The 25,214-nt window shown below is 39.9% G+C and overlaps 1 protein-coding gene across 5 annotated transcripts in view; it reads right to left on the reverse strand.

The window, feature by feature from the left end:
* Nucleotides 1-25,214, reverse strand: part of ADCYAP1R1 (ADCYAP receptor type I) — a 144,159-nt gene that overhangs the window by 56,098 nt on the left and 62,847 nt on the right. For all 5 annotated transcript variants that reach the window (XM_053958533.1, XM_053958523.1, XM_053958514.1 and 2 more), the window contains one exon: nucleotides 93-200. In XM_053958533.1, the coding sequence (XP_053814508.1) occupies nucleotides 93-200 (108 nt within the window). The remainder of the gene's footprint in view (nucleotides 1-92; nucleotides 201-25,214) is intronic.

Here is a 25,214-nt window from a genome sequence, read left to right on the forward strand (position 1 = left end):
CCTTTATCCTGAGGATCTAAATGAGGTTTACACTTGTGCTGGCCATGAGACTTTACCAGGCAGAGGTGAAGAAGAAAGAGAAAATACTTTACCATCTTCAGAGATGATAAATCTGAAGAGTGCAGGACACTTGACAAAGACAATTTCTCCCACACTTGCAGGTTTCCAACATGTGATATTGTCCCACATTCCTGGGCAACCTGTGGAAGAGAAGGAGGGATAAAATATGTTAGTGGTGGAAATCCATCCCTTTCCTCACACTGTTACTGAGCTTTGTGGTTTCTTCTTCCTTCTATAAACAAAAATATTCTTGTTTAGAATAATAAACAGTGTGAATTTCCCTGGGAAAAGCAATATTTTTCATTTATAGGAATAGCATAAAATCCTTAGTGGCATCACACAGTAATGGCCAGACTCTACTGTCCTAGAAGATACCATTTCTTATTCCCAATTAAATCACTCCAACATGCCAGAAACAAATTTCGCCTTGAATATGAAACCTACTTCCATTTAGTTATCTTTCAGAAGTGCTGGGGTAATTAAAAAAAAAAAAAGAAACAACCACAAAATAACCCCTTATGGATCATATCATTGATTAATTTCTATGAATTTCTGTTGGCTTTAATCCTTGGGAAGGTTTGGGAACTCACTCATTTTGGAATTTGTCTGAAAACTGAAAAGCAGTTTCTGCTTCATCCTGCTGCAGTTTCGGTGGATATGTGAGACAAACTCACTCTTCTATCCCACTTATTTTCTAAGGAGAAGTCCTTCCTTACCAAAGAACTGTCCTAACGTCATTCATGAATTTTACTGCAGCCTTTGCTCTAGAGAATATAAACTCACGATGTGAAAAGAGGATTTTTTTGGCCTCTAATGATTTCTTGCATAAGCTAAAAATAGATGCAGGTCTTTAATAACAGTTCAAAGATGAGGCTCCAGGTAAAAAACTTTGAAGTGAAAGTCTGAGTGGTAAAAAAATCCCAATTTCCTGCTACATGAATGCAGGAAGAGGAGGTGATGGGACTATGGGTGGGAGCTGTCCTCTCTTGAGATATAAGAAAAATTAATTTAAAATTTATTGTAAATAGAGTAAAGGAACCCAGCTCCGGCTTCTTTCTGGCCTCTGTGCCAGAGGTGTGAAAAATGGGCTTTCAAGAAGAATAAATCTTCCTGTAATTCTGCAAAATCTTCCTGTAATTCACCATTTTACCAGCTTACAAACCTAAAAGGCTTATCCAATGTACACAAAAACTCAGAGCAATCTCTCAAATTTCCTACTAATATTAAAAAAAAAAAAATACTTATTGAGTGAATCTCAAATAAAAATCGGCTTTTGCCTCAGCAGGACAAGAAAGAAGAACCAAACCTAAATATTTCCACTGCTTATTTGCATTTGATGTTGAGATTGAGCAAATAACCCTATCAGCTGAAAAAGAGCCTCCAGCTCCATGATTTTCTATGAGGTTTTCTATCAAAATTCTCTCCCTTTGACTGCGTGCCAAGGGAAATAAAGCCTTCAGGAAAAGCAGATAATACTTCCAAGTGTAATTTTCTGCCTGGCATGAGTCCAGTATAATGAGATGTGGGTGATGGACTTGTGGAAGCTGTGTGAGCTCCACCAGCTCTGGTGATTCAGCAGGTCCCCATCAGTGGAGGAGGGATGTTCTCAGGACTGGATTTGGTGTCTTTTTATTTTTTTTTCCATCAGCTTCAGAGGTAGCAAATCCAGTCCTATGGTTTTTTTTTCCCATTCCTATGTTTTATTTTTCTCATAAAAATATAAGGCTGAGAGTACCACGTGTGGTGAGTAGAGCAGATCTGAGCGAGTTCGTGTTTAAAGAATCAGGTCAGTGTCAAGCAACATCATTGTGATGTTCAACATCATAATAACAAGACCCACCAAAATACAAAATTGAGGCAAAAATGCTCATTAAATCATCACAGGGAAAAGAAAAAAAAAAAAAAAAAAAAAAAAAAAGAATCCTTTATATTTGCTCCTCTACCTCTCTTTTCCCACTCCTATCCCAGATCGTTTCCTTTGACAGATGAGGATCTCATCCCATGAATGCTGTATTTCACTAGAATATTTCTAGAAGTCTGAAAACTTGGGGTTTGAAAGGTTTGCACTCTCTCAGCAGTGGGGACATTGGGGTGTCCTGTGCAGGGCCAGAAGTTGGACTCAATGATCCTAGTGGGTTCCTTCCAGCTCATGATATTCTGGTTTTATAATTTTGTTTATGTACTAAGGATGGTAATCACGACCACGTTGAGTGCTGTTAGATTTTGTTGTCTTTGATAGCTTGTGTCTGTCCACGCAGCAGGAAATGCATTTTCCGTGTAAATCTGAGGATGTGCAGCAGCAGGTTTATAGCTCACTGATGTGTGGCACTATGCACAAAAGTAAATTATGTGTGAACATCCACGTTAATGAGACATTTGCTTACAAGGGATGCTGGAGATAATCAGTGGTTAATGAGATCTTTGGAGAAACACCTGTTGGTCTTGCTTGAGTTAACTGTGTTGAAGAGGAACAGGAAAAACTTTCTTATTTCTTATTATTATTTCAACATAGATGTCTTCCAATATTATCCAGCAATGGATAATAATGCAAACCAGAGAAATGCAAGGATATCCTCAGGCTGCAGAACAGGAACATCCACAGTAATAAATATCACATGGCAGTGTGGATGAAATTCAGTTATAGCAGGTGACTGATTTTGTGGTAATTCCATGCAGAGGTTAAAACCAGCCCCATTTAAAAAGAAATTCCAAGTTCATTGTGTTAGAAAACACTGATGTGCTGACATTGGGAGAGAGGGGAGAGAGAAGCAACAAGTCAAGTAATTTACCTTAAAATATGGGAGAGATGGAGACTGTAAAGGATTCCCCACCAATAAGAATATTGTCTGATCCCGCTTGGAAAAGCGTATTTGAAACAAATGATTTAGAGGAGCAAAGAAAAGGATGACAATGAAAAAAATAATAAAAATTAAATAGAATGAAGGGCAGCATGAACAATCTCCCTACATTTGTAAACCATGCTGCAGCCAGCAATTCCTGCTGGGTGAAATCTGCCCACGGAAATCAAAGTGACTTGAGTGTGAAACTGCCCAGCAGGGTCTCCTCTGGCACTGACGGGGTCTCCCCACTGCCCAGTGACGTAGGGATGCCCAAGAAGGCTTGGAAAGAGGTGGCTCACATACTCCCATTGAAACTGAACAAATTTTCCTAGTTTTTAGCATCTTAGGAAATCAGTAATAACAAGGAATAGTTTTAAAGAATAAGATAAGTGGGAAGGAATGAAAAAAAAAAATACAGATAGTGATGTTGCTAATGGATTGTCTTGGAATCAGAATAATCATTCGCAGATTTACTGATTCATCAAGGTTGGAAAAGCCCTCTCAGAACATCAAACCAGCACTGCCAAATCCACCACTAAACCCTGTCCCCAAGTGCCACATTCCATGTGTTTATTGAACACTTTTAGGGATGGTGATTCTACCACTTCCTTGTTCAGCCTGTTGGATATTGGATATTAGGAAAAAAATTTTCACTGAAAGTACCGGAATTGTCTTCCCAGGGAGGTGGTGGAATCACCATCCCTGGATGTGTTTAAAAAAAGACTGGACATGGCACTTGGTGCTATAGTCTAGTTGAGGTGTTAGGGCATAGGTTGGACTTGATGATCTTAGAGGTCTCTTCCAACCTCATTATTCTGTGATTCTGTGATTCCAATGCTTGACCACCTTTCCAGTGAAGAAATTTAACCCAGTATCCAATCTAAACCTCTCCTGGCACAACCCAAGGCTGTTTGCAGAAAGGACAAATCCTGCCTTGCCTTCCCATGTCTGCACTGCAACCTGCAGCTGGAATTTGGGGAACACTGAGGGATTCACCCCAGATATCAGAAAGAGGTGCAGAACTTGGCAGCTGGTCCTGGGTAAGGGCATCTGTCCTTCTCATAGGATGGGCAGAGAAGTGCTTCCACTTATTCAGTTATTCCACTTATTCACCCCTCTCCTTTGAGGGATGGGTGATCTTTTGGGAGATCCTATTCTGTGCTGCTGACTTTTGAGGAAACACAAAGTCATGCAACTATAGGTTAAATCTGGATTAGCTGAACTTCAGATGCCTATTTTTTTTTTTTTTTTCTCTCTTACCCATTTGCCCCATTTGCTCAGCAAAGCAAAGTTTCCTCTGTAGCTCAGACAGAGAAACTTTCCAGACAGGAATAATCCCATTTTAAGGTGGCACTGGTGGGGAATCACCCTTTGAAAGTGGACTTGCATCTCCTCACTGACTACACTCAGTAGAAGGAGGCTAAGAAAAAGCTTAGCTTAGACAGCCGCCTTTGAAATTTTTTTTTTTTAATGTTTGTATTTCCTACAGGTGCTGTATGGGGTAGAAATGAACCAACTCTGTTCTCTGGTTAGAGGGATCACCAGTGGCTCCACAATCTCCTTTAGACACTTCCTTTAGACACTTCCCAGGCCTGGGAAAAGGAGTCCAGCTGAGGGTTGGGACATGCCCCTGAGGAACCTGAACCACAGGCTGCTCTTAAAAGCCCTCATGGTCAGTCCCTAGATCTCTACCCCAAACTTGTAGAAGGGGATTAAAATTCATGTTAAGACTGTGAGCTCCCTGTGACTGGATCCAATTTGTACTTTTACTTCAAAAAAACAGAGTCCTTTCTGCTGAAGCACAATGTTCATGAAAATTTTATGTGAATTTCTATGTGAATTTCAGATTGTGGATTTTATATAAATTTCATGCAAAGCCCATGACACCCAAGTTTAAATTCCACAGTGTTGAAGCTGAAGGACGTGCCTCACACACCTAAGGATGGATCTGACTTGGCAGCCACTGAAAAAAGAACAGCTCTTTCAGAGAAAGGCCACATTTATTAACAAGGAAACTACAATTATTTATCATTGCAGAGTGTTCTGAATCATTTTTAAAATTATACCCAGCATTAAAACCATTCTAGTCATCCTGCCTCCATAGAGGTCCTCACAAACCTTGCTCCCATTTTTCATTTCACACTCTCCCTAACCTGCTACTCCTGGCAGCTGAAAGGCTCCCACTTGCCTGAAATTTTTGGACAAACACAAAGAGGGGAAAAAAAGAAATCCCCAAAGCAAGCCATGCTGGCAGGAGAGCAGTGAGTGATAAACAGCTCTTCTGAAATTGCTGATGGCCCTCTTGCCTGGAATTGGAAGAAAAAAACTCAAAACAATATTAGGATTGATAACATCAAGAGCAATCTTTTAATGAAAGCTTTCAGGTGCACCAAATATCCCTATGAGCAGCCTTTGCTCTAGAGAATATAAACTCACAATGTGAAAATTTTTATAAGTTTCATTAATTAGGATATCTAGAAATTACATCCCATAATGGACTGGTTGTCCTGGTAACCCACCCTGCCCCACTGGAGTCCCTCCAAGGGGTTCTTAACCCTAAATTTTGTTATATCTCCCAAGTACTGGTGCAAAACAGGACAATTACCTTGTTAGAAATTCTTTTCTTCTAGAAATTCTAAAAGTCTTTTCTTCTAGAAATTCTAAAATTAGGCTTTCTCTCATTGCTTTTTCTAACCAGGGGAAGAAAAAGTGCATCTCCAGCTGATAATTTGTCTTAGAACAGGTTGCCCAGAGAAGAAGTGGATGCCTTGTCCTTGGAGGAATCCAAGGCCAGGTTGGATGGGGCTTGGAGCACCCTGGGATAGTGGAAGGGGTCCTTGAGACTAAACAGAATTTCAGGAAGGTGACACAATGTGTAAGAAAGGGTAACTACTGTTCTAAAGTGTAAGAAAGTGCTAGGAAAATCTACAGCTAGATATTAAAAATCTGCAAAGCTACAAATCTATAAGAAAGCTAAAAATCAATAGGCATCAGTCCCTTATAGTCCTTTTCTCCTCTGTCTAGGGCTGGGAGTCACAGTTTACTAGTGGGAAGATATAAAATCAGATTTTAGGCAGCCCCATAGGTGAAGTTCACTGAGTTGAAGGAATGGACTTAATTTTAAACCACCTGAGAACAGGGCCTGTCATCTTTCATCACCACAGAGTCACTGTGTCACCAGGACTGTGTAAAAACTTCTCTTTTTGGTGGATCTGTGTCCTGTTTTCTAATGTTTTTTGTAGATTTATGTCCTGTTTTCTTATAGTGCCTATATCCCAGTCCCCTCTCTATTTACACTCTCTATATTAAAATCCTCTTTACAGTCTCCACAACATCCTCCCATGTCCTCATCTTGCCCTAGTGCAAAATACTTCCTCTCATCCCTGACAACTTTTTGGCAAGAGAAGGTGCAAAGCAGAGATGTTTTTTTAGATAGCAAATCTTCATGTAGTAACACCCTATTTGCTCATTCCATCCTCTAAATAAAATGGGTAACTCTTACCTGTCTCCTTCTCTACCAAAATTATTATTTTGACATTTTTCTTATATCCATCACCCCTTTTTCAAAAAATGGGTGACTGAACAAAGGAGTAACAGTGTGATGGGCAGTGGAATTTATGGATTCATACATAGACAGGAGGTAATAGACAAGAATTTGCATAAAATTTCTTCCCTTGGTAAATCAAGAAAAAATGTAATTACATAAATGTTAGACTTCTGTATTTTTCATGTAGGGAAATAAAGGCCTGAGATGAAAATCCACCCTTCTGGCTTACAGCATTCGGTTTGATTTTCAGTTCCTCTCCTCATTTATTGGTTTAAAATATCACCTTCAAGGTCGTATTGCCTTCAGGAGAGTAATATCAAAGGAAATGTAATGTAACAAACCAGCATATTAAACTGAATTATGTGGTGCACAATAACTTCTAAAGGGCACACTACATATAAAGCCTTTCAGAGAGAGGGGAATATGAGATAGGAGCTCTCTGTTCCTTCATAAATCTGGGCAAATACCAAAATAAATAAGGACTTGAACGTGGCCTGGGTATGGGGATATGATTTCCAAAAGTAATTGACATTTCAAAGTGCAGGTGTCTTTGAGGAGTTCCTGTCTCAGAAATGTTGTTTCTGGAAATGTTTGAAGTTGGGCACCAACCCTGGAACTCTGTCAGACCCAGCACCGTGCACTCCCAGCCCAGAGAGCCAAAAGCAGGGTGGGCACAGGACAAGGGAGGGGATTCTGCCACTCTGCTCTGCTCTGGTGAGATCCCACCTCCAGCACAGAAAGCTGTGGAGCTGCTGGAATGAACCCAGAGGAGGCCACAGAGCTGCTCCAGGACTGGGGCCCCTCTGCTCTGCAGCCAGGCTGGGAGAGCTGGGAATGTTCACCTGGAGAGGAGAAGGCTCCAGGGAGAGCTCAGAGCTCCTTCCAGGGCCTAAAGGGGATCCAGGAGAGCTGGAGAGGGACTGGAGTCAAGAGATGGAGTGATGGGACACGGGGAATGGTTTCCACTGCCAGAGGGCAGGGATAGATAAGGTGTTAGACATTCTTTACACTGAAGATGTTCCCAGAGCAGCTGTGGCTGCCCCTGGATCCCTGAAAGTGTCCAAGGCCAGGTTGGACAGGGCTCAGAGCAACCTGGGATAGTGGGAGGTGTCCCTGTCCATGGCAGGGGGTGGGATGAGGTGATCTTTAAGTTCTCTTCCAACCCAAACCATTCTGGGGTTCTCGGATTCTTTAGTTTCATTTGAAAGTCCAGGCCATAACAGAGTAGAAATTGGAATTTTAGAGTAAGTTATAAGAGAGAAAAAGTTTTTTTTCCCCTTCCCAGTTCTGCTCCTGATAAATTTTGGAATTATGAGAACCAAATCAGTTCTTTCATCTGGTCATTTGGCCAAGTTATTATACCAGGAAGTATTTTTTCTATGCAAGTAATGCTGTTGCTGCCCAGAGAAGCACCTTGTGCTGTCTGACCTGGTATTCATTCACCTCTTAAAAGCTTTATGTGTACCTCTAAGGGAAGTTCTGCATTTCTTTTACAGTGCACAAAATAAAAAAAATAAAAACAAAAAAAACCAGACAGCTGTGGAGGGCACTGATAGAAAGTTACTAATTCTCACAGAACCACATAATCATGGAATGGTTTGAGTTGGGAGAGACCTTCAAGATCATCTCATTCCACTTCTTGCCATGGGCAGGGACAGCTTCCACTCTCACAGGTTGTCCCTGATGCCTTGTGAAGGCTGACCTAGAACAGAGGCTGGACAGAGCTAAAGAATCAAGCAGGGATTTATTCAAAGGATCTCCTCCATGGCTCCACCTTGGGCAGCACCAGAGCCCAGCCAGGGCTGCACCCAAGATCAACCAAAATGGTCCCAAAATGCACGAGCGCTCCCGGGGGCTCTCACTGGGATCAGCTCTGCTCCATTTGCACCTTGCAGTTCATTGTCCCATTCCAGCTTTAGCCCATGCACTCCCATCCTGCTTGTTTTTCTCTCTCCAGCCCACGTTGTTTGTGCTCCTGGGCCTGAGATTTGGATCATTTGTCCTTGGTGCCCAGCTGGAGAGGGAATTGTTTTGTCTCCCTACTCTTAAGAGAGCTCACCATCCTCTAATATGAAGCTCAGAATTACACACTAAAGCAGCACAGAATCTGAAAATATAAAAGCTGAAACCTGAGGCATCACTCAAGCCCCATCCAGCCTGGCCTTGAACACTTCCAGGGATGGGACATCCACCACTTCTCTGAGCAACCTGTTCTAAGATAAACTATTAGCTGGAGATGCATATTTTCTTACCCTAATTAGAAAAGGCAATGAAAGAAAGTCTAATTTTAATTTTAAACCAGCTGGAATCAGAGGAATTCCACAGGTATAGTCCAAGTTTCTCTGCCAGAGTGATATGTGAAGAACAATAAACTGTGATCCAACTCACCAGCACTTGGCCCACCTCAATATTTTCCAGATGTCCTTAGACAGCTGCTGCCTCAGTATAAAGTTACTCAGAACTATATTATGATTATTTAGGATCCATTCTTTATGTCATGAGACTTATAAACAGTCAGTGCAATTTCTACTGGTGCAGCATTATCAGTAGAGTGACTTGTTTTATGGGATGACATTCTCAGAGGTCCAAGTGCAGCACTGTTTGCAGAGAAGTTTTTAAAATATCACCTTAATTAATAAAAGAGAATGTTAGAAAACAATTATATGAGATATTTCACTTCTAATGCACTGTATTAGTAATAGATTATATTAAAAACTAAAAAGGAAAGCACTCAAAACACTGAGGTTTTGATTGGAATAATGGATTTTATAGCACATTATTTTCATAAAATAAATATTATTTTATTATGAAATATGACTGTGATAAATTCAACATATATTTTAATTATACATATTTATTGTGTATTATTATCTTAATTATATTGTGTTAATATTTTATATTATTATTTACCAAATCATTTATATATTATAAATATTATTAAATATTTTACAAAATATATCATACTTGATATGTGAAATATGCTGTATTTTATAACTTTTGTTATTCCTTGAAGATTTTGTACATGGCAAAGATCAGCTTTTAAATTACAGGAGCTGTTATTTACAACCAGAGAAGTGTAAATTCTTTTTCTGCTTTTAAAGCTGTTTAGTTCTTTGCAGTCACAGGATATTTATTTCTAAGGTCACACTTATCGCTCCTCTTGTATTGATACCTGCCAAGAAAACCTCATCCAAGAAAAGCTCCAGAGTCTTTTAAGTGCTGCCAGCCAATTGGCCTTAGGTGAGCTTTGAAGAGTTTTAAAGGAAAACTTCAATTTGGCAAAACCTCTGGAACATTTCTTTGTCTAATTAGGCAGGAGAGTAAAAAGCCAATAAGCTGGGAAATCGAGCGAAGTTGTTGTTCTTTTTAAACCTGGTTTAAATATAATAAAAAGGATTGGCTACTCCTCTCTGAGAAAGTCCCTGCTTTGCTGTTCGGGAGGCAGGGAGACTCTGTGAAATTACTGAAAAATTGGGACCTTTTTTTCTTTTCCCATCACTGCTGGAGGACAGGATGACACTTCCAAGCTGCCAGAAGCAGCAGTGCCAGGCTCAGCAGCTGTAGATAATCCAGCTCAGGACATTGGATGTGGGAGACCACAGGGAGCTGCTGGACCACCTGGTCCCCTGCTGGTTGTCAGCTTCTTTTCTGCCCCTGCCAAGGTCAGGATTGAAGGCACTTGAGATGATATTTCACGTTCAGCCTTAGATGTTCATTACTTCTTATGTATATTACAAGTTGTGAGTTCACAGAATTCACAGAATCACAGAATGACCAGGTTGGAAGAGACCTTCAAGATCATCGAGTCCAACCCAGCCCCAACACCTCAACTCAGCCCTGGCACCCAGTGCCACATCCAGGCTTTGTTAAACACACCCAGGGATGGGGACTGCACCACCTCCCTGGGCAGCCATTCCAGAACTTTATCACCTTTCTGTAAAAAACTTTTTCCTAATATCCAACCTATATTTCCTTTGACAGAATTTGAGTTCTACAGCATTCTACTAAAAAGCTACAAAATGGCTCACTATCATTCTATACAAGGCCTTTTAAGGCTAAACTATCCCATTAAGAAATTACACCTAAATTATTTTCACTTATAACCCAAAAACTAATCCCTCAAAGTCTGCAGTGTGGAATTTTCTGTCCAATTACACAAACCACCCAAACCCATTAAGAAGAAGGTGAAGAAGGAGCAGCCTCTGCTCTAAAACCTCCATCTTGCTTTCTATCTATTCCTGTATTCTAAACCCTTAAACTCTGAGTTTCCCAGCCTGTGATATCACACACTTCTATCCAAACTCCACACCCACAATCCCAGTTCTGTCATTCCATTTTGGAAGCTTCTCCACAGCCTCAGGTCAATGCAGTGTTCTCTTGGGGGTCAGAGTCTGTCAGCACAGAAAGTCCAAAATTCTCAATAAACAGGGTTCCAACAGTCCCCCTTGCTTCCTTTACTTTTTAGGGCAGCCAGAACATCATCATTCTCCCCCAGCACTGTTTCTGACTCACTTCCCTCCCTTCTGAGGGGAAGGAGACAGCATCTTGCACTTTTTCAACTCTGTCTTTCATTAATTCTGCAGGCTGAGACAGATGGGGAGAGGGAGCTGCTCCATACATCACACTGCCACAAATTTTAATCCTTACATGGCTGGGCTCAGAGTAATTTCTGGGAAAAGCATCATAAAAAAAACCTGCCTGAAGGTTGCTGAGTCAAGGCAGAGTTTGAGAAGATGGGTTAATAACCATAAAAAAAGTGTTGCTCTTCCACAAAACTTCACCTTTCCTTGGACAGATCCTATGGCCACAACTGGCCATGAAAAGGGATTGACCAAAGACAGCAGGGTGGAGCACTGTCAGCTGTGGCCCGTCTTTGTTAATAGTTTAATTAATATTATCTAAGCATGCAACTGGCTGTGGTGTTGAATTACCTGGGTAGAAATAAATGCATATATATATAAAATATTACGCATATTTAATATATTTTTCCCACGACCATTAATGTGCCTCACAGTGAACCTGACTTCCAGCTAGGTCTAAAAAGGTTAAAAATCTTTCCAAGCTGGAGAGCTGAACAGTCCACTGGCAGTTTTGCCACCCTTGGAGTGATATTTGGTCCATTATGAGATTTATGGGCCTGTGAAGAAGACATCTGGAAAGATCTCTGGGATAAACAGTTGCCATGGAGACAGAGAAAGGAGAAATTTTTTCAGACTGTCTTTTTAGTAATTTGGAGTCTGCATTCCTTTAAAAATGGAGACAGGATTTAATGGCATGGAAGGAGATGAGGGGAAAATTTAACAGTAGGTCTCTTGAGCCTTGAGGATTCACAATAATAAATTCACGGCTCCAAATCTTTTCAGTCTCAAAAGAAAAGAATGATAACATCTCTCTTTGTTTTGTTCATTTCTAACTAATCTCACAACAGTACTGAAGTGGGACTAAAATGGGACACAAACCTTGAAACAGTCTCTGTGCATGAGTCTTAAAAAAGTCCCAACAGAAGAGAACAGGATTTTCAATGGGAATTATTCAGGCAAAGGTTGTGGTTAATAATTGCCCAGTCAATAACATTTGTCAGGAATTTTGACTTGTTTCTAAAAGGATAAAAAGACCAAAGAAAGCAGGCAAGCAATAAACAACTGAAAAGAGCAACTGACCTCAACTCTATATGATTAATAATTTCAGAAATTAAATTAAATTGTGGTACACATATATTAAGATCCCTCAAAAGGAATTTACAAATTATTACTATTTTTTGTTTCAGGGTAGCTCTGGTTGTTAAAAAGATTTTCTGCTCTTTTTTACAGCTGGAAAACAAAACCAAACAAACCACAAGAAATTGTGACACTGAAATCTAAATGGCTCTCCAGAGCCAGAATTGTAAAATCAAGCTGCCCCTTCATATTCTGACTCCTGCTCCCCATCTTCTTGCTCTTTATTTATAAATAGCGTTATCTCTGTGGAAAATGTAGGAGAAGGTAACTTATAACCGATCTTGGGCCAGATTCACTCCTGATGTAAGCAGAGTGACGCCAGTGGGGACACTCCTGAGAGCATTTATTCCTTGTTTACTCCTTCAAACCTTCAGAGGATGAGAAATGACTGAATTAAAGAACTTAATTTCTTCCAGTGTGCAAATTCCATAATCTGTCCTCGAAATTGCTCTAGTGGTGAGTCAAACAACTCCTTATTAGAGCTCGTGGGACCTCATGGTCTAGTGGAAGAAACAAAGGAAATGAATCCATTATCAACAGTCAGTCCGGTCCATCCCCCGTGAAGGGGATGTGCACATGCTGCATTTCATGCTCCTGAACAGGAACACAATGTCGGAGTTTCACAAAGCCTCTCTCCTCTTCCATATTGAACTTCTCTGAGTGCCCACAACGTATTCAGAGAGTGGAAAAAAAAAAAAAAAAACAACACTGCAAATTCAATGTGCTCATCCAAATGGTATGAACAGCATGGAAGGTGTCAGAAGTATTTCTGATGTTTAGGTACAGGGAACACGTTAGGGGAAAATGCCCGGAAAACCACAGGAAGACACAAAATTACAGTTGTGTTAATGCAAAACTTGAATAAATAGAGACAAGGTGATTCCTCTTTGCTTGTCTTTGGACCAGAAGAAGTGTGATAGGTCTGGCTTTCTTTGTCTAAAAGCTGGCAGGATACACGAAGAAATAGGAAGTGGCTGCCAAGAGGACTTGACAATTTATGGTCAATTTACAGGAGCAGTAACAGCAACATACAGAGATATGGATCAAACCTTCAGCAGTGCTGGGTTAGTCACTACCTTCATAAAAGCCATTGATGGAATCATTGAAGGAAGAATTATTTTGGAAATAATGTAGATTTTAACAATATTTGTGGAAAAAAAAAAAATCTACACATCCTCAATTGCATATGGCTTGCTGTTGTAAATAGTTAATTCCAAAAGATCTAATAAGTTTCTCCAGGTCTAAAGCTGCTACAAAGCAGAGATTAATTGATTTAGAAAATTTAGAGATGGGTTAAAATAGAAATATGAAAATTAGGTAGGTATATTATTATTCCTTCTCTGCCTCTTCCTATTAGAAAGAGTTAAAGATAAGTAGGAAGGAAATTGTTCTGTAGTATTTCTCACAAATATTTGTGGGCAGGTAATTACTCTCCCATATGAAGTAATAAATAACTATGAAAATTTGTATACATCTAATCAATATTTTTTAGTTGGAATATGGAATCATTATGGAAAAATGGGAAATAATCCCAAAGGGACCTGCTGCATTCACAGAGATCCTTCCTTACACCCAGGCAAAAAGAAACCATAACTGAAGTATCTAAAAGGAATTTGGGGAGTTCTTATTGTCTGTGACATTTTTATTAGCTGGACAAAGCATGAAAAAGAATGTATGACAGGGCACAATTCTGTGTGCTTGGGTTACAAAGATCCAGAAACTTCTTTATGTTTCAGTCACTTGAGGATTTCTGCCTTGCAGGGATGGCAATAACTTCGGTGTCATTTATAAAGACAATAATAAATTTCTTCCTGATATTCTATGAATGAACAGATGTTCTGTTATTTAGCAGATTTACAATTAAATCCTGATGTAAACCTCAGTTAGATGTAAGTTTTTATAGCTGTAGGTATGTATTTATGCGTATAGAGTATAGGTTTATATTTATATTTATCTTCAGATAGATTTATCTGTCCACAGTCTATTTGAGATACAGATAGAAGAAAAATTATGAAGCACACAAAAGCCACTCAGTTTATAACCCAAGTGAGAAATCTCATCCATGTGAGCAGGAATGTTCATCTGCTGTAACCACACCACTGGAAAATCTCTTTATCGGTTCTCAGTCCAGTGGAATAATGGGGAACAAATCAGTGATTCTGGTCTGTCCTGCATGAAGACAATTAGGAAATGGTCTTGCTGACTGGGAGCACTCTGTTTAATTCTGTTCAGGATTAATCAGTTGTGATAACACTGGTTTCTGGTGTGGGCAGTTTGCAGGTTAGCAGAGAAGGGGTGGAATTCCATTAGTCATTATTTTTTTTATGGCCAGAAACCTGGAGCAGACTCAAGTCCCTTCCTGTATTGGGAATACAGATGAGGCACGTTCTTAAAATACACCCAACAATCCTTCAGAGCATTTTATTAATTGTTTGTGCTCATTATTTCAATTTGGCTTTGCTCTTGGCATATGGCTTGGGCATACTCATTACACACACCAATAATTGTTTTTCTCCTCTAAAGCATTTCCTTGTGCATTGACTTTTGTGTCCAGTAATTTTTCCGGCCAGGTCCTGGCTGGTCACTCAGTGATGGATCCTTCCAGCCTCGCTTTTTGTTTGGGTTGTGATTTGCACTTGTGTTGTTTCATTCTGCTCCCTTTGATTTGTTTTGCTGCAAAAGGACACAAACCAATCGATTCCAGCAGCTGTGGGAGCAGGAAATGTATGGCTTGATTATCAAAAGTGCAAGCTGCCATGGAAGTATGAAATGGCTTTTAGGATAATCAGAAAAGCAAGGAAAAGGATCAATAAGAAAAGCATCTGCAGCTGCTTGTCCTCAAGACTCAACTCTCTGCTCTTGAAGAGTGAAAATGACATTGTTCAACCAATGTCCAACTATCTATGTAAGGTTCCCATTTAGTTAACCAAGACAACAACAACAACAACAAAAAAAAAAAAAAAAAAAACCACAAAAAACCAAATTAAACCCGTCAAAACCCAAAAAACCAAAACAACAACCCGCCCAAAAAAAAAAAAAACGAAACGAAAAAACCCCAACCAACCAAACAAAAAACCCCAAACAACCCAGCAACCAAAACACCGACAAGATTAAAAAAATAATGTCTAAGAACACTGAAAATAAGAGGAATTCTAGGACTGGGAAGTGAAATAGTGAGTTCAGCTCTCTGAGACTATGGATAGACCTTCAGTAGGACTCAGTTTGCTTATTAAGGCACCCTAATAAGGTTTTTTAATATGCAAACCACATGTAAATCTCTATATCTATCAACTCTACAAGGAGTCTTGGGAGACCCACCAGCTAATTTAGCCAATAATTTAGATGTCTGACATCCAGTGATGCAATTTTTCCCCAAGGGGGGCATTTTTTCCCTAAATACAGAGCCCAGCACAGTTCTCTCCACTGAAACACATGCCAAAAATGCCTGTTGGATTCAGCTGAGATGGGATTGAAAGCAGCAGAATTCCACCTGTTCTTGGTGCTGACAGCAGAATCCTTCCACTACCAGCTGGGGATTGACTGCTCTCATTTCGGTAAAAAATGTGTTTATTTAAGGAATCATCAAAATTTTAAAGGTGTGACTTGTCAAAGATCTTTTTGAAAAACAAGCTGATCATTGCTATAAATATTTTATTAGGTGGGAAGTGAGGCTTTTTGGGTATTTCCACATGGCTTGAGGCTCAAAAATATTCAAGCTAAAACTAAAAATGCCTCTAAACTCCATGTTTACAATGTTGTGCAAAAGACAGGTAATTGCTTTGATTCATCTGTAAATAATTTATAAGACATGATACATTCACTGAGCTGTCAAAATCATGAGCCTTCATGGCATCTGGGAGCAAAATTCACAAAGGAAAAAAAGGAGGAAAGAACATTTATTTTAACAGATCAATTTGAAGTCTTGTTGGCAAGTTTTTTAAATTCTATTCCTTTCCAACTATTTTGCAGGAATAATGGTTATATTGGGAAGAAAATGGACTCCAATGTTCAACATTCCTGTTGATAGGAAATGAAGAAAAATTAGATGACACATCAATAGGGCACAAAGTCTTCTATCTTACTTCTGAAGTATCTTAATGTATTTTCTTAAAATAATTATAAAACATAGGCTGGTTAAATCAACTTTTTCCTCTTTTTTTTTTTTTTTAATTTTTCTTTTTTCATAGAAGAGCCTACACATTCACTTTAGACAAATATTCTCCTTTCAGCCAGCTAAAGTGAGATTATTTTCACCTTTAAACCCAAGAGTGATATTGCTAAAGAATTCCTGCACCACAGAATAACTTTTTTCTGTGATGGAACTCATATTAGAAAATGAAATCTCAAGCTGGGAAGCAGAACAGCACAGGCCAAGTTAATTTGTTTTCTTGCACAGAATGCAAAATTCTCCTCTCTGGAAGGCAATATTGCCACATATTAAGCTTTATGACCCCCAGAATGAAATATGAGTTCTTTTTTCTTTCATTTCTGTTACAAAGGACAGAAAAAATCACATGACATAGTTTTCCCGTTGTACTTCCCTGTTCCCTCCTTCTCTTGTGAGGAATTTGGGGAAGGAATTGCACATTTTTCATTCCCTGCCTTTTTCCAGGAGCAAATTACCAGGTCCAATCTGAGCCAGCAGTGCAGGATGGCAGTTCACAGGCAAAGCCAAGGATTTCCCTTCCCCACCCTCATCCTCCTTTGCACAGAAACTACAAGAAAATACAATGAAGATTGGACCCACAGTTCCTCCTCCCTTGTTCTTCCACCAGTGGAAAAGGCCAAGAACTTTGTGGAAAAAAGTAAAGCTTAGTAAGGGCTCGGGGAGTTGGTATTTATGGAACGTTTTGGATTGGAAAGAACCTTAAGGACCATTTAATTCCAATTCCCCTGCAATGGCATAGAATATATGAATGTGACTTTCTGCAGCTGCTTTTTGAGGGTAAATAGGGCTGAATTATCTCGTTTTTGCCATGCTGAGATAAGTATATACAGAGATTTTTCTACCACTTAGACAGAGCAGTTAAAAACTTGTTACAGCACTGTAACTTGCTCGTCCATCTGAGGATGATTTAACTTACTGTGCTTCAGTTTTATTTTGCTGAGGAAAAATCAATATGCAAAGCCTGTCAGGAGTCCAAATTATTACACTTATTCGGCTGCATGTATTATTGAGTAGGCAGTTCCCTGTAATGAAGTTCTTGGCTTAAGTTTGTGAGGTATATTAAGAAGTAGTGGATGTAGCACAGAAGAAGCTGCAATGAGAAATGAAATTGTACAGTTGGGCAGTTTTAAGCACTGGCCACGTCTGTGAGAATATCAGTGTGGTGAAATCTCACAGGAAAAAAAAGCATTTAATGGTAAGAACAGGCTAAGATTCTCTTGAGTCTTTGGTCTAGAATTTTCCAAGTGATCCTAGAGTACAGGCAAATAGAAAAAAAAAGTGATTTTAAATAAAATGTCAGAATGTTCCTCCAGAAACACAATGTTGGTGAAGAGGCGATTCTTAAGTGGGCACAGAAAAATCTTCCAATCGAAGTTATCAAAAGAAAGCCTCAAAATTGTCAACAGAATGCCATGGGAATTTCTTCCCACCCATTCTTGCTCCCATCACTTTTATTGTTCTCCCAGCAGTGGCCTAAGTGCAGACAACCATTCCGGTGAACAAAGGAAGCAGCACCTGGCAAATGTGCTTTCCAGAGTGGGATTTAATGGACCTTTGCCAACATCTACATTTGAATGGCTCTCAAAGTTTTTGTGGGGATAGATTGATGCCTTAAATTTTAGCTTTCATATTTTCCAGATTCTGTACTGCCTTAGTGTGTGACTCTGAACTTCATATAAAGTGTTAGCCAAGTTCTCCTCACAGTTCAGTCACACAAAACAATCCTTTTCCAGCCTGAGAACCAAGGACACTGCTGCAGCTCCAGGCCCAAAAAGTACAAACAACAGTGAATTGAGGAGAGCAATCTGGGAGGATGGGACTGCATAACCTGAAGCTGTAATTGGGCAATTAACCCCAATATGAAAATGGACCAAAACTTATAAAAGTGTAAGAACTCGTGACCCAGCATCCATTTTGCATCCATCCTGGGTAGAGCCACGGGCCAGGCTCTTGTACTGCCCCAGGTGTATCCTTTGAAGGCCTTTTAATAAATTTCTACTTTATTCCTTTAACTCTGTCTAGCCTCTGTTCCAGGTCAGCCTCTCTAGGCATCAGATAGGAACAGGCAACTCTGGAGAATATTGTCCTCACTGGGAAGCAGATGTTCAAAATTCATCCCAAGAGTCACTCCCCCAAAAAGCAGCTTTTGTCCTTGGACTGGGAGGGCAGCTTTGGGGCAATAGCCAAGCTGGAAACATCTAAGGCACAGAAACCTCAAATTCTGTGAAGAAAACTCACAGAATCTCAGAATATTCCAAGTTAGAAAGGACACACGAGGATCATGGAGTCCAGCTGTTGGACAAGAAAAATACCTTTTACTAACCAACAGAGTAATCGGCAAGAAAGCTACTAACCAACTGGAGTCTGTATAAAAAAGGAGAACATGCAGCAATAAAAAAAGCCTTTGATACATTGCTCAGTGTGTTGCTTCTGTCCATCTCTGCAACGTTTACAGAAGCACAACACATTTGCAGGACCTTTAGGAAAACACAATCTCCGTGCAAGGAAACTTTTTTTTTTCCAGCACTATGGAAGAGTGCAGCAGCTGCCTCCTGGGATAGAGAAGTGGTTTAAAAGGAGTTGACCATCACAGATCACTTATCAATTATCACTCACTTATAATTCACATATAAATTATCACTCACTTATAATTCAGGTGACTCCTTAACAGTTTTTTGGGGATTTTTTTTTAACCGTGGTACTACAGACATTAAGAATTCAATGAGTGCATGTTATCACAGCTTCCAGCTGCTCATGACTACAGAGCACTCATTAATTGGGTAAATATTATTGCTGCTCATCATTAATTTTTTAACTGCAGTGGCCTGGTAAAACAAGATTGCAATTACATGTGCTGCTCACAATTGCTTGGGACAACGTGAATTAGAAGAGCACCCACGTCTCAGAAGTAAAATCAGTTGCAAAGGCTTCTAAAATCAAGGAATTATGGAATGGTTTGGGTTGGAAGGGGCCTTAAAGATCACCTCATTCCACCCCACCATGGGCTGGGACACTTTACACTAGACCAGGCTGCTTCTACTGCGCTGTGTATTTGAAAATGTTCATTAAAAACCCCAAACCAACCAAGCAAGCAAAAATAAACAAAACACAAATTAAAAACCCCACTGAAAGTAAACAATAGATGGGGAAAAACCCTCATGCTTTAATAATCTCTGCATAAACTGGAAAGAAACTGCTCCCTTTGCTCTAGATCATCATGTACACCATGAACTAGATGGTCAGAGTGGTCTCCTTGATAATATTTAAGTCTGGACCAAAGAAAAGAGAGAATTTAATAAACTGGATGTCACCATAGAAACAAGGATTTCACAGGTGGAACTGTGTAAACAATGCATATTTTATTTTTAAACACACCACACACAAAAATCCCATTCTGTTCAATTAAGTGAGAGTTTTTCCTTCATCTTGTCTGACATGAAAACAAAGAGCCAGACAGGCAGAGAGGAAATTTCATTTTTGCTTTTTATCTTGAATTTTATCATTTCTTTATTTCTTATCCCTAATTCAATTTTAGTCCCAATACCTCTGAAACAATGTTCTGTTGAACAGAACAATATGAAATGGCCATATATTTTCATTTTCCAAATTTCTTAATGGTTGCTATTTTTCAGCCTTAATTATTTTAACATGTAACTTGAACCTGCATTTTTCAATGACTAAACTGCTTGCAGAGAAATACTTTTATTCGATCTGGTTCCCAGAAACTCATCTTATCCGAGTCATTATCTTACCCAGCAGCCTGAACAAATTCTAATTCACCTTTCATTTTCTCTTAACTCATGTTCTTTGCCTATTACAGAAGGACTTCCTGGCAAATCTGGAGATGACAAAAGTGGCTTTGAAAGAACCAGGTGGGAATTATCACAATGAATACACTATGGGATGGGAACAGTAGCTCATACACATGTTTCACAGCTAATGGCGTTTTAGAGATGTAGGTATTAAATTCCAGTACTTTTCTTTCCCTTTTTTTTTTTTTTTTTCTGAATGGAAGTCCAGCAAATGCTGAAAAGATGACTAAACTCAGATTTATCAGCAGGGCATGCAAAGGTGGCATTCCTTGTTTAAACCACCAAAGCGGAGGAGATAATAGAAATTTCTGCCCCATTACAGCAATTTTTGCATCTTTTTTCTCTGAGTCATCTTTCCCTGACCATCCCCAGGCTGATGATCACCTTGCCTAAGCTTTAAGCCAGCTAGAGAATCCATAGGGCTTAACTCTTCCTCTTCTTGAATCAGGAGAGAGAGAAAAAGACCATTACAGGGAACGATTTATCCCCAAATGTCAGGAACCCAGAGCTGGAAAGGAACAGCTCCAAGGAAGGACCCACAGCTCTACAAGGTTCAGGTTTTGTTTAGGTCAGAGATTTGAGGTGTCATTCACTAAAATCCAGAGAGACAAATTCAGGAACCCAGAGCTGGAAAGGAACAGCTCCAAGGAAGCACCCACAGCTCTACAGGGTTCAGACTTCATTTAGGTCAGAGAATTGAGGTGTTATTCACTAAAATCCAGAGAGACAAATTCCGTGCCTGGAGACAAAGCAGTGAAAAAGAACTTGTAAGGTTTGAGGTTAAGATTCTTATGGCAGAGACTGAAGTCACCACATCTATCCTGTGTGCTGTGGAAAACTCACAGCAGAGCTGTGCCCAGATGATGGAGGACACACCTGTGGCTCTGCAAACTCCACCCCTTTGCCACGGCTTAGCACTTTCCCATGGGTAGCACACAGCTCTGAAGACAAGGAGACACAATATTTAGTAATGATTTCCTTGAAATTAAACCCACAAGATGAAGGAGTCTTTGCTTCTTTTTGCCAGGGTCAGGATTAAATTGTGAGACAATTTAATGTTGGGACTCAGATGTTCTACAACACTCTACATCAGGGTTTTACAGCACTTCACTCTAACAAATTAAAAATGGAGCCCCATCTCTCTCTCTACAAGGCCTTTTAAGGATCAAGTGTCCAATTAAGAAATGACACCTGAATTATTTTCACTTTCAACCAAATAACCAACCACCCGTGCCTGCAATGGGGACTTTTTTATTCCATTACACAAAACCACCCAAACCCGTGGAGAAGAAGGTGAAAAAGAAGGACCAGTCTCTGCCCTAAAACCTCCATCTTTCTTTCTATCTATTCCTGTATTCTAAACCCTTAAACTCTGAGTTTCCCAGCCTGTGATATCACACACTTCTATCCAAACTCCACCCCCACAATCCCAGTTCTGTCATTCCATTTTGGAAGCTTCTCCACAGCCTCAGGTCAATGCAGTGTTCTCCTGGGGGTCAGAGTCTGTCAGCACAAAAAGTCTGAAATTCTCAGCAGCCAGGGTTCCAACAACACGATTGCAACCACACTGTGATCCCTGATTGAGAATAGTCCAGAGATTCCCAAGCTAGTGGCAATCCAGCTGGAAGAAAAAGCTGTAGGATCACACAAACTCTATTTCTCCTCCCAGCACCATGAGAGCTACAATGCCAAAGGAATATCCCTGCTCATCTGCTATTAATATTATGTCTAGGATGCAATGTGGATGGTATTTGAATCCCTCTTTCCAGGGAATTCTTCACCAGAAAAATTATTATTGTACTGTTTGCCTCCCCAGGCAGTCTAGGTAAATACAGCTTGGCTGTGTATTAAAGAGGACAAGAAAGAAACATCCTGCAGGCTTTTCCAAGAAATCTGGTGGTTCATCCATTTGAGGTTTGTCCTGTCTGCACCCATGTCTAGCAGGAAACCTTTCCTTAAATTATTCCAGGGCAGTCTGACCGTGACACCATTCTTTCCCCTTGCTAAGCCAATGCTGAACTTTTCCAATGGCAATGCACTTCCAGGCTTTCAGCCTCACTGATGTGACTGAATTCACAATAAGTCAGCATCAACCATGCTCCATTTGAGGAAAAGATTCGTTATGGAGCCAGAAGCTTGGTTTATGCCTGGAAAATGAAGATTTTGGTCACTATCACCAACAGAATTCATTCAATCCATCTTCAGACCTCCACAATGACTGTGTTAACAGGCAAAATACAAAAATGGGCTTTTATCATATAACCTTCTCAGCAGAAGGTAGATGCAAAAATAGGGCAAATGTAAGTTCTGTAAGTATTTTTTGCAGGGAGCTCCAAGTTCTGATTTTGACCTCTTGACTATAAATGCAGTTTCAATATCTAGCACTGATAAAGATCTCTCTACTTTATAAACCCATTTTGAGCTGACAGGAATTCATCCACTCTCTTAGGTGAACAAACTTACTGAATCCTAGAACTGTTTGGGCTGGAAGGGACCTTAAAGTTCATCCAGTTCCCACCCCCAGCCATGGGGACACCTTCCACTGTCCCAAACTGCTCAAATTCCCATCCAAACTGGCCTTGGACACTTCCAGGGATCCAGGGGCAGCCACAGCTTCTCTGGGCACTCTGTGCCACGGCCTCAGCACCCTCACAGGGAAGAATTCCTTCCCTATATTTAATTTAAATCTCCCCTTTTTCACTTAAAACCATTCCCCCTTTCCCAAAAACATCTAAAAATCACGATGATAAAGTCAAGAGAAATTCAACAAAGAGTTAAAGAATTAATCGATGCTTGGAACACAGAGGTAAGTGAAGCACTTCTCCTTGCATTTGCCTGAGAAAAATCAAAGTTTGATCACAGCTTGGGTCCCAGAGGGTGCACAGGAGACTCGTTCAGACAAAGGCTCTACAGAATAGATACCAGAAATAAGCACAGACCCCGTGTCTGTCATCACATGCCCCTGGCTTCTCCCTTGAAATTCTTCCTTGTTCCTACCAGCTCTAATATGAATTTAGTAGAAGACACTTTAGGCAGTGTCACATGGATAAATCCATCAGTGCCCAAAAATGCATCTTTGACCAAGGAGAGATGGATCCATAGAGATCAGAGCTATCTGTGTGTGTATTCTACTTTACAAGGAGCCACAGAGAAAACTTCCAGGTTGTAGAGACATTTTCTTATCTATGCCCTTCCAACTCTAGGAATTCATTAGCTTGGATTCAGTGCTAGTCCTGTTGTTCTTGGGCACAGCTGCTTCAATAAGGGAGACACAGTGAAGTAATGTCTTCCCAGTGGTGCCAGGGGAAATAACAGCAGATAATTCAAAGGCTCTGAGAGAACAAGAAGCTGATGAGACACTCAATAAAAAATGTGAAACTGAAAAAAAAAAAAAAAAACCTGCTCCATCATCTTCGTGTGATGGAAACATAATTCAAAACCTCTCCTTGCATCACCACGCTGCCTCCTAATTACCATCTCCTACCTCCTGGTGCCCTTACCAGTTTCTTTCCTGTTGATTTGCAGGGTAACTTTTAACAAGAATTCAATGTGATTCCTTGCAGGAATCATCACATCCCTTCAAATCCTTATTTCCTTTCAATTCCTTGACATGCCTGGGAATGTTGCTTCCTCTCTACATTTTTCAGAAGGACAGGAGGAGTGGGACTGTAAACAAGGGCTGCAGTTTAAAGATTGATTTGACAGTGAGTCATGAACCACGTAATCACCGAGGCCTCATCATTTCTTCTGTTCAAATTCTTGTGCTGAGCTCACTTTTGGCACACTTTGGCTCGTTCCAGGTTAGTGCATTTTAGGCACTTTCAACACTAAATTGTAGACACAAATCTGCAAATCACTCAAGGAAATCTCTTACTATTTGAGAGGGAGCCACACTCAAGGGACACGTCTGGAATATCTGGTTCTAACAGTGGAATGCAAGAGAGGGAACAGGATGGGAAAAATATTTCATGCCAATCTATGGTTCTCCATTTCATCAGCATGCTTCTTTCCATCACAATTCAGATTTTTGGGGTAATCCAGACCTCCAGCATGACCTGTTCAATATAACAAAGACAGAAGCTAAAGGTGGGGTTTTTCTGATCAAATGTAGATACCTAAATGTGATTATTTAGAACTGACAGTCACCCTTTATTCCATGTGCCCAGAGAGAAAAAACAGACATCATCTAATCTATGTTGAGGATGAAATAAATTATGTCTCAGGCTCTGCTTGGTAGACATCCAGAGCTACAAACTGAGGAAGGTGACTTGTTCATTTGTAGTGCAGATGCAATTGCAGGTGTCAACATTTAATTAGATAAATCTCCTGCTAAATGCAGCTAACCCAGGAAACTGTCATTAATATCTGAGTAACTCCTGTGTCAGTCTTTCCTAGCCCCAGGGCTGGGAACAGGTCAGTAGAGTCTGGATGGGAGAAATAGAAATAAAAAAGGGTGCATGTGGATCAGCAGTGAGATTTATCAGTTCTGATCTGGCAGAAAATAACTGGAGGGCTGGTGAGAGCTAGAAAGAGGGTCCAGCACAAACTGGGGCAGCTCCAGAGTAGGACTGGGATAACAACTCAAACAAAGGAAATTGGAAACACTGATGTAAGAAATAGCCTGGCACCACTGCCTGGGGAAGTTGAGTATGGAGTAATCTCTGCTCTCCTTCCTCTCTTGTCTGCCTTTGGCTTTCATTACTCCCCTTTATCAGTTTAATTCCTCCTCCAGAGCAAGGGAGTCTGATTCTGGGTCCTGCTGAGATTTCATTTCCTTTGAATTCTCTTTTCCATTCAGGCTGTTAGTGATGACTGAACGGGAATGGACACATAGGGTCAGCACATGCCCCCTATTTCTTCTCATATAAAGTTTCCTAAGGAATTTAAAGCATTTAAGAGGAAGAATCCATCATAAAACAAATGGGAAAAAGAAAAAAAAAAAAAAAACAAACAAAAACAAAAAAAAAAAAAAAAGAAAAACAAAACAAAAAAAAAAAAAAAAAAAAAAAAAAAAAAAAAAAAAAAAAAAAAAAAAAAAAAAACAAAAAAAAAAAAAAAACAGAAAATCTC

This window comes from Vidua chalybeata, chromosome 1 (assembly GCF_026979565.1).
Source record: "Vidua chalybeata isolate OUT-0048 chromosome 1, bVidCha1 merged haplotype, whole genome shotgun sequence".
In the NCBI taxonomy this organism is placed as follows: Eukaryota; Metazoa; Chordata; class Aves; order Passeriformes; family Viduidae; genus Vidua; species Vidua chalybeata.